Source organism: Phodopus roborovskii, unplaced genomic scaffold (assembly GCF_943737965.1).
Source record: "Phodopus roborovskii unplaced genomic scaffold, PHOROB, whole genome shotgun sequence".
NCBI lineage: Eukaryota > Metazoa > Chordata > Mammalia > Rodentia > Cricetidae > Phodopus > Phodopus roborovskii.
Window position 1 is genome coordinate 6,411,318 of NW_026126461.1, and position 13,927 is coordinate 6,425,244.

General features: G+C 50.6%; 1 protein-coding gene across 1 annotated transcript; it reads left to right on the forward strand.

Moving 5' to 3' along the window:
- The first annotated feature begins 4,891 nt into the window (after window positions 1–4,891).
- On the forward strand, window positions 4,892–9,501 carry LOC127226716 (aquaporin-12). Its single transcript, XM_051190820.1, has 3 exons — window positions 4,892–5,599; window positions 6,379–6,495; window positions 9,208–9,501. Exons 1-3 carry the CDS (start codon window positions 4,993–4,995, stop codon window positions 9,372–9,374), a joined length of 891 nt encoding a protein of 296 aa, XP_051046777.1. The 5' UTR covers window positions 4,892–4,992; the 3' UTR covers window positions 9,375–9,501.
- Window positions 9,502–13,927: the final 4,426 nt, after the last annotated feature.

A 13,927-nucleotide genomic window follows, 5' to 3' on the forward strand; every position in this document is an offset into this window, starting at 1 on the left:
GGAATCTGCCAAGGTCCCCCTCAAGCTTTCGTAACAACATCTTGAACATCCTGAAATGTGTTTAGTAAACCCTGTCTCTGAGAGCTGTTGCTCAAGTGAGAGGCTAGAGAACGGGGTTGGAAAGACAAGTGAGGGAGACTAAATGCCACTCGATTCACCCCGAGATGGAATCAAGGATAAAGACCGAGGAGCAAAGCCCACGGCACTACCTCCTGGAGTCACCAACATGCCAGTATCCAGGAACCTAATCATGCATGGCTCCCAAAACCTTCACCACAAACAACTGGGCATGCGCATACCATCTTGTGTCGGGGGCGGGGGAGCCTGTCACTCATCTGAGCAGCCCATGCAGTCATATCTCCTGCATCCCTAACTGGTCCCAAGGGGAAGAGGGGTCACAATTCACCCAGGACTCCCCTCCAGACACGCTGCATTTAGAGCTGCTGTCTGCAGATTTAGGGCTGAATACCGTATGTATCATCACCCCATGTTACTCTTTGACAGCCATGAAGCCAAGTGAGTAGAATGACGCATTTGGTTCGTGGGAGTGGGGACTTCTAGGTCAGTGGAGACTCCAAACCACTCACACCACGTAGACATCAAATTACATGGAAACCATTTGCTAATAGAATCCATACTTATGCCAGATCTAATGATGCACATCTGCAATCACAACATTTGGGATGTAGAAGCTACATGAGTTCAAGGTCAGCCTGGATCATATGAGATCCACTCTCAGAATACAAAGCAGTCTATGTTAACTTAATGATTCATATTCATCAGACACTAAAGTTATCCTTCAGGGCCCCACTGAGAGCCCTCATAACTACAGAGGGGTGCATAGAATCATCAAAACTATTTTAGAAGACAAAACAAAGTTCTACTTGGACTTTCTGTTACTTTGCTAAACTTATTAGCAACCAAAAATTATGTAATTAGCCCCCCTCAAAATATAACAATTTTTAAGAGTCATGTATACATTACCCAGGAAACCTAAATACAGATTGTTGTCCTAAGATATCTGTCAGATTGACTGACAGCCATACAATTAAAAGAGAAAAGTGCACATTCATTAATTAAAATGGCTCTAGAATTCAGCAGTAGGCTTTAAAGCACAGGCTCTCTGGAAGAGGACCTGACAGACACTCTTCCGTGGTCAGACAGCGTAAACAGCATACGATGTGGACAGGTCTCTGGTCTCTGGGGGAGGATCTGAACTGAGGAGTCTTGGAGTCATCTGACCTTCACTGGGGAGTGGACAAGAGAGGGAGGACGAGAGGAGAGGGTACAGTGGTCAAGCCTGGCTGCAGGTGCAGGAGGCCAGTATGTGTGGTCAGCCTCACCTGTTCTGGGGAGGAAGGCAGAGGGAGAAAAAGGCATATTGAGGTATTTTCCCTAAAGGGTGACATCAACAGAATTTTCACTTTGAAGGAGGCACTAGTGACGTAGATGGGTGCCATGCTTTCATGTGCTCTCTTGTCCCTCTCCAATTCTTCTCACACCTGTGCACTTTAAGGCCTCATGGCTCTCTCTTCTGCGTGCCTCTTGCCTCCGTGCTACCTGATAGTTGATGAATTCATCAACCATCCATGATAGCTGATGATCAATCAGCTCATGTATCTTTAACCCCAGGTGTTTAATCTCAGAAATCATTGCCACCGGTTTATTAGTGGCATTGTTGGTAATATGGGTAATACCTTCAGGACAGATGGCCTCCATACTGGTGGTAATAAAGGCTAAAGTGGTGGCATTATTGCAGCCTTCGGAACTTGCTTCATTGTCCAGAGGCAAGGTTCCCCCACCCAGGGATACAGCAGGACCTCCCTTCTTAACCCAGTGGGCCTTGACGTGCTTTGGCAAATGGCTACCCACTCTGCATGATGTTCTTAGGGCAGTCAGAGCAGGCACATTTCTTCTCATCTGTGTATATGTCTCTGCAGCTTATCTGGATGTGTCAAGTGCTTCCCACAGCATGACCAGGAACACACAAACATATCTTACCGCTGTGGTGGTGGAGGCAGTCTCCAGCAGCACAGGGCTTTGATAGGAATCCACCAAGTCATTGGGACTAGACTTTTCAATCTGAGAGGGGTTAGGGAAAAGTCACCCACAAACTCTCTTGATGATTTCCTTCTTTATTCTCTCTCTCCTCTCATTTTTTCACAGCTTTTATACTCCAACAGAATCTTCCAGGCAGTACAAGAGTCAAAACAGTTGCATTCCATTTCTCAGGTGAATAATTATAGGTAAAAGCATGTTTTTCATCTTCCTCACATGATTAAACATTTTATGTATTACAGGTGAAAAATAAATTATCCCAAGAACATACATTAATATCCAAGCAACTTGTTATAGATTAACCATGTGGGCAAGCAAAGTGTTCTCGTCAGGTCTTTTACTGGCCGGATGCATTATAAAGAAAGGGCCAATTATTTTATTACTTATCTTGAAAGTTAATCTTATAAGGAATCTTAAAGGAATCACAAACCTAAACGTACGTACGTACATACATACATACATATTATATATAGGGAGAGTCAGCTCTACTTTAAATCTTCAGGGCATGTATCCATTCATACATACATACTAGGAGATTGAGGGCAGAAATGGATATAAGAAATTAATCATAACCTTTGGTCATCAACCAAACCTAGCAAGGAGAATATGTCAGCCAGTAATAATTGGGCTGCTTTGTTCTTGTTCCCTGACCTTAACGAGTTCCTCATTCAACTGTGTGCCTTTCTAAAACTTTAGATTGTCTTCTTGGGTATTTTGCCTCAAAGCTATTTAACAAAAACATCTTGATGTAACTTATTATTTTCAAAGCTTTGTTTCAGCTGTGACGCACTCTGAGACCTGTGAACACATCTCCTGGCATTAAGGTTAAAAGAATTTAAACTAGCTAGGTCTTTGGTACTCAGTTGTTTTTTTCTTAATCATTAACTTGAGCTACAATCTATGCAGCTCCTTTAGTGAAATTCACAGATCCTGGTTGTGAAACATAACCTTGTATTTATTTTTATTCATCAAAACTCTGTATAAACTCATCAAACTGGATAGTATAGCTTAGAGAGGGATCATCTTCTTGACGATCCACAGGTAAAAACGTGCAGTAGAATGTGATGTTTCTAAGAGATAAACACACAACATTACAGGCAGTGGAGATCTCCCCACGTCCACTCACACGGTGCTAGATACCGGGGAAAGAGAGCTACAGCAAACATGTAAAGGCCCAGAAGAAGCAAAAGACGTTCCAGGGTCTGCAGTCCTGTGGCCTTGCCTAAACCAGATGGACCCATCAGAGGATTCCCTTCTGGTGGGCTGACACCTGGAACTTCCGTTGCAACTCACTGCTCCTCTGGCCCAGCCACCAGCAATGTCCTTTCTGCACAAGCCAGCTCCACAGTACTGGAGGTAGGAGGTCTTGTCACATTTTTTTACCACACCCCAATGTGACAAATGTGCAGTTTGTTTTTGTGCCTGGACCTCCAGAGTCCCACCCTTTGCTGTCTTTACAGTAGAGACAGATACACATGTCCCACTGGGTCCTCTGACCAGTTTGGGGATAGGGGTCAGGGCTGTTTTCTTCTCCACCCAATGTTTCATTGTGTGTCCTATCACCACCAGATCCATGGAGGTCAAGGTGAGCTTGTCATCAACTGGGGCATTTTTGATAGTCTATCCCAGAGGCTTGGCATGGAGGAGAGTTGAGCAGTGTTCACACTGACTATACAGCAGGAATGGAGGCAGCTGAGGCAGTGGGTATCTGAGTGATACTGCCACTGCTATTCTACTCCAAGTAAACAGCCTGCATTGGAGGCAAGGTGACTGGGTCTGTGCATTCTGAACTTGGGGATTTTGCAGCTGCAGGGGGGGGGTGAGAGGTGTCTGCTAACTGACACGTCCCTTGACCCCCTCACTATTGGTGCCCAAGTGATGATGACACCAGAGTCTGGAGGGTTTCCCAGGAAAACAGCTTGAGTTCTGCCCTGATGATGGTGCTGCTTGGAGGGCCCGAAGCTGTCCCCATTGAACTAGCTTAGAGGAGTAAGGGTTTGTGGCTAAGGTGTCTGCAGCTTTCACTGCCCCGCCCCCCCACCCACCGTTTTTGCTGACTCCCTTGCAGTGGCCTTCCCAGCACCCGGTTCCGCTGTATGTTCAGAACACCAGGCACCCATAACCCACTGAGCTGGAGCATCTGGCCTTGAGAGCTGGTTCCTGATTGGCTACTGGTAGTAAACTCCATCATGTCCATGTAGCTGGTGGCGGTGATTGTTGAATGCCTATTGGCTCTGGTGCAAAAGGAGCTGGAACTAGCGTGTGAAGACAGCGGGATGGCAGATCTGATGGAAGTCCCTGAGGTGACGGGCTGTGACATCATCCAGAGCTGACGATGGGAGTCACTGATAGGTAGCATAATATTGCTTCCATTCAGGGCCACGAGTGCACCGGTCACAAACAGAGACTATCAGAGAGCATGTTAGGAGACCTGGAAGGGGACGGGAGGGGGACAGGTCATCACAGCAGCAATGGTGCCCGTTTCCCTGATTTGTCTGCAGCTGGCATGATGGTCATTGAACCAGACCCACCCGCCTGCCAGTGTGCACACATCTCTAAGGACCCTTCCCAGGAAGGGACACAGTACAATTGCAGGAAGAGGAGGGGACAGGTGGGGACAGTGTAGACATTGGGAAGAGGTGTTGTGGTTCTGGTGCCAGGCCCCGGTGTGAGTCACAGAGCTCATGGTGGCTTTGAAAAAAGTGGCCTGTCTCCAGTGCCCCAGGCTGGTGAGAGAGAGGAGTGGGAGCGGGTGCCTCAGCCCAGGGAGGACACTGAGCAGGGCGTTCCTTGCTTGCAGCACTTGGCATTTTGAGGGTCACAGGTGCGGTGTTCCCACGGTCCCTCTGTCCTTGGGCTGTGGGGCCAGCCAGCCTCCCACACGTCACAGATCCTTGCTTAGCCTTAGCGGGGCTCCTTGTAGATCCCAGAGTGATGGCCAGTCTAAATGTGTCCCTCTCTTTCTTTTTTGCCACCTGTGCTCTCTGTGAGGCGGCAAGAAGGGCATCAAAAGCCTTGCTCCCAGCGGGAACCTACGTCAGTTTTTCCCGGGAGGCACTGGGCGCAGCCCAGCTGACAGCCTGCTGCCTAGAGCTGCGAGTGTTGGTGGAACTTGGCCCCTGGGCCGGGGGCTTCGGGCCCGACCTGCTGCTGACCCTGGTCTTCCTGCTCTTCGTGGTGCACGGGGTCACCTTTGATGGGGCCTCCGCCAACCCCACTGTGGCCTTACAGGAGTTCCTCATGGCGGAGGCCTCGCTGCCCAGCACTCTGCTGAAAGTGGTGGCCCAGGTGCTGGGTGCACAGGCTGCCTGCGCCCTGACCCAGCGCTGCTGGACCTGGGAGCTCAGCGAACTACACATGCTGCAGAGCCTCATGTCTGCGCACTGCAGCTCCAGCCTGCGCACGTCCGTGCTGCAGGGCACACTGGTGGAGGGCGCCTGCGCCTTCTTCTTCCATCTGAGCCTCCTCCGCCTGCAGCACGGCCTTCTTGTCTACAGGGTGCCTGCCCTGGCCCTGCTGGTCACTGTCATGGCCTACACAGGTGAGACCTGCTCCCTTTTCTGCTGGACGGGTCAGGACCTCAGTACCTTCCCTGGTACCCTACAGGGGAGTCTGCTGGCCAACGGGTCCCCAAGTCCTTGCCATTTCTTGGGCCCCTGACAGGTGGGTAAGAGCTGGAAGGCTAGACCTGGGTTTGTGTGTAGCTCTCAGAAGACTAGGCTGGCCTCAAACTCACAGAGATCTGCCTGCTGCTGCCTCCTGAGTGCTTGGATTAAAGGCGTGCACCATCACCACCCAGCACCATATATCTGTGACCAAAGGTTATGATTAATTTCTTATACCCATTTCTGCCCTCAACCTCCTGGTATGTATGTATGAATGGATTTTTGTGATTTTGTTTTAATCCCCCTCTGGCTCTGGCCCTCTCTCGGTGTCTCTGCCCCCCCAGCCCCTCGTCCCCAACCTTTCTTTTTCTCTCCCCATATCTCGTGCTGTATCCTCCCCTATCTCTCTGGGCCACCTCTCAGGAGACAGGGAGGGGGTTGGATCAGAGGACTTCTGATGCAGGAGTCTCAGGGCAAGGGATGGCGGAGTGTGTCAGACATGACTGCTGCAAGCTTGGTCCCAGCTGCTCTCCTGTGACCTTTGGCCTTGGCTGTACCAGCCTTGATCCTTTGTGCTCACCAGCACACAACAGGGACAGCAGTTGTCCCCAAGCGCCTGGTGCCAAGAGCCCAATCCTGTGTCCAGCAGTGTGGTCTCAGAGGTGGCGGTTTGATTAACAGCCAGCCCATGAAAATTCTGTGCTTCTGTCCACAGCTGGGCCCTACACATCTGCCTTCTTCAATCCTGCCCTGGCTGCCTCTGTCACATTCCACTGCTCTGGAAACACCTTGCTGGAGTATGCCCGTGTGTATTGCTTGGGTCCTGTGGCAGGTGAGCGGTGGGGGCAAGGCCAGCCTGGGACATGCCCATGGGCAGACACACACACACACAGACACACAGGGCATGGATGGCTACAAATTCACAATGCTGCCACCCTTCCGGCTCCCTGGGACCTTGGGGATTGGGGTGACAAGGATTCAGATCCAGTCTCCTAGTCTCTGCAGTGTGGACAGTTGGAGGAGGTGACTAAGGTGGGCATGTCTTGGTTTGGATTGTCACAGAGGATGGGGAGAGTGTGGCTGTGGAGAATTGGACTCTCCGAGGGCTCTGTGTGGGCAGCAGGGACAGGCTGCATAAGTTCACGCGTCTGGGTTCCTTTCTTCTCAGGGCATCTTCACATACCTAGTTAAAGCTGTCTTTCTGGGTGCTGCCACCACAGGGCTTGTGGGACACAGAGGCCATGCTCGGATAACCCCATACCCTTTAGGGCTTCAGCCCTGGGTGGTCGGGCCTGCAGCCCCTGGCAGGTCTGCCCCGGGACTCTCAAGGGGACCCCCTCCAGTCACCTCGGTTTGAAAGAAGCAGTGAAAGTCCTTGGACTAGAGTAACCCAGAGAAGGCCACCAACTGTCCTTAGCTACAGGATCTGGGAAATTCTGGCTCTGGCAAATTCCTCTCTGGCACTGGGCACAGGTACTAGGCTTCCCCACACTGCCCACGGCTTTAGCAGATGACTCAGGTCCACTTGGAAACGCTCCAATCCTTCCACGTCTACTTGGCAGGACTCAGGATGGAGCCTAAACCCGAGGGGAACGGGGACAGAAGCCCCAGCTGTCCCCATAAACACAAGCTCAGGACGATGGTGAGACATGGTCTCCCCATTGGCTGGCTCTTGGAATGTGATAGAAAGATGAGGCCCCTCTCCTTGCCCCACCTGCCTTGCCCACACCAGCCACTCTTCTGTGGAGTGCTTCCAGTGCACCCCTTGTCCCTAATATACACTGCAAAGCTTCTCTATGATTTTTCAGCTTTAATATACTTGTGTGCATGTGTGTTCATGTGTTCATATATGCGAGTTCACACGTGGCTACACATACGTGTGGAAGCCAGAGGTCAACCTTGGGTGCCCCCCCCCCCAGAACTCTGATTAGCATAGAGTGGTTGGCCAGCAAGCCCCAGGGTTCTTCTTGTCTCTTCCTTCCCAGTCCTGGGATTATAAGTATGTACCACTGTGCCTTGCTTTTGGGGGAGGGTGAGCTTGCAGGCAGGGTCTCTACATGTAGCCCTGGCTGTTCTAGAACTCTTCATGTGGTCTCAAACTCATAGAGGTCCACCTGCCTCTGTCTCCCGAGTGCTGGGATTAAAGGTGTGTGCCACTATATTTGGCTTGCCTGGCTTTTTATACATAGGTGCTAGAGACAAAACTCAGGCCCTCTATGGGTCCAGACTTCTCTTCAAACCTAATATTTCAGTTTTGGCATAACTTTAGGTAGACTGCATCCATGCTCATCCCTCATGATGTGGGGGGGGGGGTCACTCCTCATCCTGTGTGGCCTTGTCCGGCCTTAATACGAGGGGAGGAGCCTTGTCTCAATGCAACTTGGTATGCCACATCTTGCTTATATCCATGGGAGGCCTGTCCTTTTCAGAGGAGAGGGTGGGATAGGGGGCAGAAGGGAGGTGGGAGAGGAAACTGCAGATTGGGATCTCTCTTCCTTCCCTGTCCAGCTGGTCCCTCTGAGAACCCGGAGGAGGTGGGGACTGAGGATACCAGAGAAAGCATGGGGACTGAGCCAGCTTCCCTCTCCCTAGTCCTTCCCAGCCGAGGCATAACCCCTCTCTTTCCCCGTCTTGGGGTTACTGCTGCTGTGATGAAACACCATGACCAAAGAAACTTGGAGAGGAAAGGGTTTATTACACTTACAGTTCCACATCACTGCTCATCATCAATGAACGTCAGGACGGGAACTCACACAGGCCAGGGACCTGGAGGCAGGAGCTGGTACAGAGGTCATAGAGGGGAGCTGCTTACTAGCTTGCTCCCTTTGGCTTGCTCAGCCTGCTCTCTTATAAAATCCAGGCCCACCAACCCAAGGATGGCACCACCCACAATTTTGATTGGGCCTTCTCCCATTAATTGATAATAATTAAGAAAATGGCCTATAGGTTTGCCTACGGCCCATTTTTATGGAGGCTTTCCCCCTGGTTGTTTGTTTGTTTGTTTGAGACAGGTTTCTCTGTGTAGCCCTGGCATCCTAGAACACTGAGACCAGGCTGGCTCAAACTCACAGAGATCCATCTGCCTCTGCCTCCCAAGTGCTGGGATTAAAGACATGCCATCACCAGATGGAGGCATTTTCTTAACTGAGGATTCCTCCTCTACATGACTTTAGCTTGTATCAGTTGGCCTAAAAGTATCCAGCACACACTCCCAAACTTCCGCTCACTGGAAGTAGCCCCGCCCATCACACCACCCTTAGAGGCAGCCCAAAAGAGAGGCTGTAGTAGAGCTTTGGCAAATGGGGTGGGATGCCTGTGTGGGCACCCTGAGTCCTGGGTCCCCAGAGCATCATCTAGAAGCACCCCAACCTCCCACGAGGGCTCCATGTGCTATCTAGGCAGCTTGTGCTGGGCACCAAGAGGCAGGACCCAGAGAAAGGGTATGGCCAGAAAGAGCCAGGCCAGAGCCTGGGTAGGAGCCTTGCAGGGAGGGTCTGGGCTCTTACATCCTTACTGGTCTACAATCTGGTCCCATCTCTTGCAGGGATGATCCTGGCTGTCCTCCTGCATCAGGGCCACCTTCCCCGCCTTTTCCAGAGAAATCTGTTCTACCGGCAGAAAACCAAATACCGAACTCCCAGAGGGAAGCTGTGCCCAGCTTCTCTGGATACCCAGACGCCCACAAAGGAGTATAGTGGCAAAAGTCTGTAGCCTTTATATGCCAGGGTTGTAGCCACTGGGGTCCAGCTGAGCTGTCATGCTCACAGACCCTTCAGTCACCTCCTGAAACTTCTGGGCTCCCCTCCATGGAAACCATTTATCAATAAACAGTTGCTAAGACCCACCCATCTCCCTGGCCTGATGGAAGCTTCTGGAAGGACAGGTGAGTGTGGGTCCCTCTTACCTTTCTTTCCTGATTCATGTTTGCACAGTGATAATAAAACGTAAGGGTGCAAAGACTGGCAGAAAGCCCAGGGTAAGCTAACCTGGGCCTAGCCACCTGGTACCTGGCTGGGGGCCCACAGTCAAGAGAGGCCTAAGATTTCCTGTGGGCCCCAACGATAACGGTGGAGCCCATGATGGAATTTTCACCAACTGTTCCTGGGGGCTGGGTCTGCACAGGGAACCCAGTGCTGCTATTCATTGTTTTCTCCCCTTAGGACACTGGCTTTTCATCCACCAAAGCTAGGCCAGACCTCACCCCAGGAGTTCCTGGGTCAGAGTATGTGGTGAGGTGGGGACTAGAGGACAAAATAGGGGGATAGTTCTGGTTTCCTGGATGCTAGTGAGGCCACACAAGGAGAAAGAAGATCCTTCCAGGCCTTTCCAGGCCTTCCCCTTCACCTTCTCTAAGGCCCCTCTGTCTATCCATTCTGGCAGAGGACCCTGTCTAGAACCCTGAGACTCCTTTTTGTTGTGTGACTAACCTGGGAATGGGTGACAGGACCCTGATTCCCCAAATGGCCCCCGGAAGGGGCTGGAGAGCCAGCTCTGTGTGGCAGGACAGGAGTCCTGATGTGACTGAAGCGTCAGGGTCACAGTCCTATTTCATGATATGGCAGAGCTAGGTCCGTCGTGAAAAGTGAGAAAATAATACATTAAAGTAGAGTGGCTGTACAGGGTGCGGTACACGGAGGATGTAAGAGCCCAGTGTGTTTGTGCTGTGGTGATAGGACATCTGGGAACAGCCTGGAGCTAGTCTAGAAGTGTGTGAGTAATGTGTGCACATGCTTATACACAGGTGCAAATCCACATACACGGGGCAGAGGGGCGGATATCCACTACTTTTTCGGTAGAAATTTATCTCTAGTCTTTGGTGTACTGATGCTTTCTGCACCACCATTTCCAAAACTTTTGAAAATTAACCATTTTCACTATGGTATGTCTGTGAAGGGACATGTTGAGAAGTCTCAAAAATGCCACAGATTAAGATTTGTCACCAAAATAAAATGCATTATTTTTGTGGAAAATAAATCTATTTATTGCACACTTGTTTATCAAAATAGTTTTACTTTGTCCTTCCTGCCTCCCCTCTTACTTTCCAAAAATGGGTTTGGAAAACTGATTTCCTCTCTATGAGAGAGGAGGTGAGTAAGGATTGCAGAGCAGAGAGGCAGCCTACCAAATCTACACTGGAGGCGGAAGACAAAAAAGTAAAGTTAAAGAAAATGAAGGACGGTCTGACCTGGAAAGCTAATCCAGATCTGTTCCTTAGAATTTGCTAAGTTCCCCTCACAAGGCCCTGAGAGAACAAGATACCAAGAATTCACACTGCCCCTCCTTTCCTGTGAGTCAGCAGGTGGTTAATAGAGTCCTTTGGAAACAAAGAGATAGCTGCAACTCCAGTTTGCACAGACAAAATTAATTAGCACACCCTGAGGCCTTAAGGTCTATTGATCCTAATAGGGAGACCATCCAGCCTCAAACGGTCACGTACACAATGGACAGAGGGTCCCACCCCTCCCTAAGCTTGTGAGTTTGCCTTTAAAAACACCTGGGGGGGGCTTCTCTCTAGCCTGCGTGCTGGAGGAGCCCATTTGCGCAAACGTTTCCTGTTCATTAAAGCCTCTTGCATGTTGCAGCAACTGGACTGGACATTGAGTTCTTGGGGGTACCAACCGAAATTGGGAGACTCCTCATTCTGAGGGTCTTACAGAGGAAGCCAAGTGGCCATGGGCAATCTCTTCAGGAGATACACATGACTGTCTGTGGGGACAGTCCAACCCCAGTGCCTTCTGCAGAATTCTGAAATCAGGGTGTTGGTGCCTGAGCTTGGGAAAGGGCTGAGTCAGGCTGGTGGGCGCTCAGCCTGGGTGGTCCTCTGTCCCAGCAGGCATAGTCTGTAGAATCTCTCCCTTCTAGTCGCTGATGGACCAGAAGGAGGTCCACAGCCTCTCCACTGTGTTTGGTGGGTTTGTAGTTGTTTACAATTTTTTTACATGAGTCTGACATTATTTACATCTTGAAAATTGCCCTACATCAAATTTACATTGTTGCTTAATTCTTTTGAAATGAAAAGGTGGACATGAGCCGTTTTAGGGACCCACAGATACCAAGTGACTGCCAACAGGCTCTGGAATACCTAGGCGTGGAATCTTGAGTCAGACCTCAGGCCACTGTCCCCCAGATGGTGTCCAACCGTTGAGCACTGTGACCCTGTACCCTGTGTATCTTCTTCCTTCTCCTGGGTCACAGGAGCCACTCCTGACTAGACAATTCTCCCTCCATGCTGGTTCCTCAATATGGGCCCCACGTGGGCAACCCTCTCAGGCCAAGCGTTCAACTCTTGATTCCTGTTTCTATAACTGAGAGAACCTGGCAGGAGACACTCACCCTGAATCAGAGGGAGGCCACTGTCAGCCCTGCACATAAAATCATCTGCCTTGCGCCCTGCAGGAATCTAGGCTTGCAAAGCCTTTAGGGCACTTGGGGCAGAAGAGCCCAGGATCACCATTCCCAAGTCCTAAGCTACTCAGGCCAGCCCAGCCAACCAACAGGGGTCCCTGGTTCCCACCTTCCCCTTCTAGGTCCTTTGCCTTCTCCACATCCCATGTTCTGCTATTCCAGAGCCTGACTTGGGCTGAAGAGAGCCTAGTTTTGTTCAGCTCCTCTGTGGATAGAACTCAGGACCCTAAAGCCAGGGCCCAAGAGGATCCTGAAACCCCATCCTATGGAGTAGGGCCCTGTGCTATCTGCCCCCCCCACCAGATGACTCCAGACCCAGACCCTTTTCTATGAAAACTCTTGATGCCTGGTGGCCTCAAAGCTAGTCCTGCTCAGTCTGGAGGATCCCAGTCACAACATAGCTTTCCAGAGTGTCTCAGGGCCATGTTGCACGTCTGGGAATCTGGACACCAGCTTTAGAGTACCTGGTAGGGTCACACACAGGCTGGCCAAGCCAAATGAATTCAGGGCTAGATTATAACACGATGACTTAGATCAGGAAGCAAGGCTAGTCCATGCCCTGTGATGCCTTCTTGGTCTCCACCAACCACGAACCTAGAGCCTACCAATCCTGAGACCCAACACTCCCACCTCAATATTCCAGACTGATGCAGTCACACCTCAGGCTGGTGCAATATCATCTGCAGCCAGAGGGTGGCACCACAGGAGACTCCAGGACACATCTCTCCTTCCCCAGGGTCCTAGCCGACTGGGTATCTTGGAGGCTAACACTTGCAGTCACACAGATCCCATCCTCCGATGGGAAATTGAGCCAAAATGGACTGCCTTTTCTCTCAGAGTTAAATAAGGCTCACACACACACACACACACACACACACACACACACACACACACACACACAGAGAGAGAGGGAGGGAGGGAGGGAGGGAGGGAGGGAGAGAGAGAGAGGACACCTGACAGAAATTGAAATTCCTACAGAATCAGCATTTCTTGAAATCAGAATATATGCTAAAGTTTCCTTTCTGCCCAGAAACTGTGCAGCTCTGTATTAGCCAATCACCTAAGGATGTGAGGAAGGTTGTTGGTTGATGACCACCAGAGTGAGGTACTGAACTCTTGGCTTGCTGACAATACTTTGGACTGTGTATTCATTTTCTTGAAGCCCAAGATTGCTTTCTTTTTCTTTTTCTTTTAAAAACCATTTAAGTTTATTTTACATATATACATATCGACCATAGTTTCCCCTCCCTGTCTCCCCCAACCTTCCTTCTGCCCACCCACCCATCCATTCCTCCTCCATGTTCATTCTGAAAGGGGCAGGCTTCCCATGAGAGTCACAAAGCCTGGAACATCAAGTTGAGGCAGGACCGAGCGCCTCCCACTGCATCAAGGTTGCGTGAGGCACCCACCATGAGGAATGGGTTCTCAAAAGTCAGCTCACGCACCAGGGAAAGGTCCTGATCCCACTTCTGGGAGCCCCACAAACAGACCAAGCTACACAATTGTCACACCCATGCAGAGCGGTCAGGCCAGCCCCATGCAGGCTCCCTAGCTGTTGGTCCAGAGTCTGTGAGTTCCCACGAGCTCAGGTCAGCCGTCTCTATGGATTCCCCTCTCATGACTTTGACCTGGCTCATACAATCCTTCCTCTCTCTCTTCAGCAGGACTCCGAGCTCAGCCCAGTGTTTGGCTGTGGATCTCTGTATCATCTTCCCTCAGTTACTGAATGAAGGCTCTCTGATGACAATTAGGATAGTCATCAATCTGCTTAGATGGAAGGCCAGTTCTGGGACCCTCTCCACTGTTGCTAGGAACCTTAGCTGGAGCCATCCTTGTAAGTTCCTGGGAGTTCCCCAGGT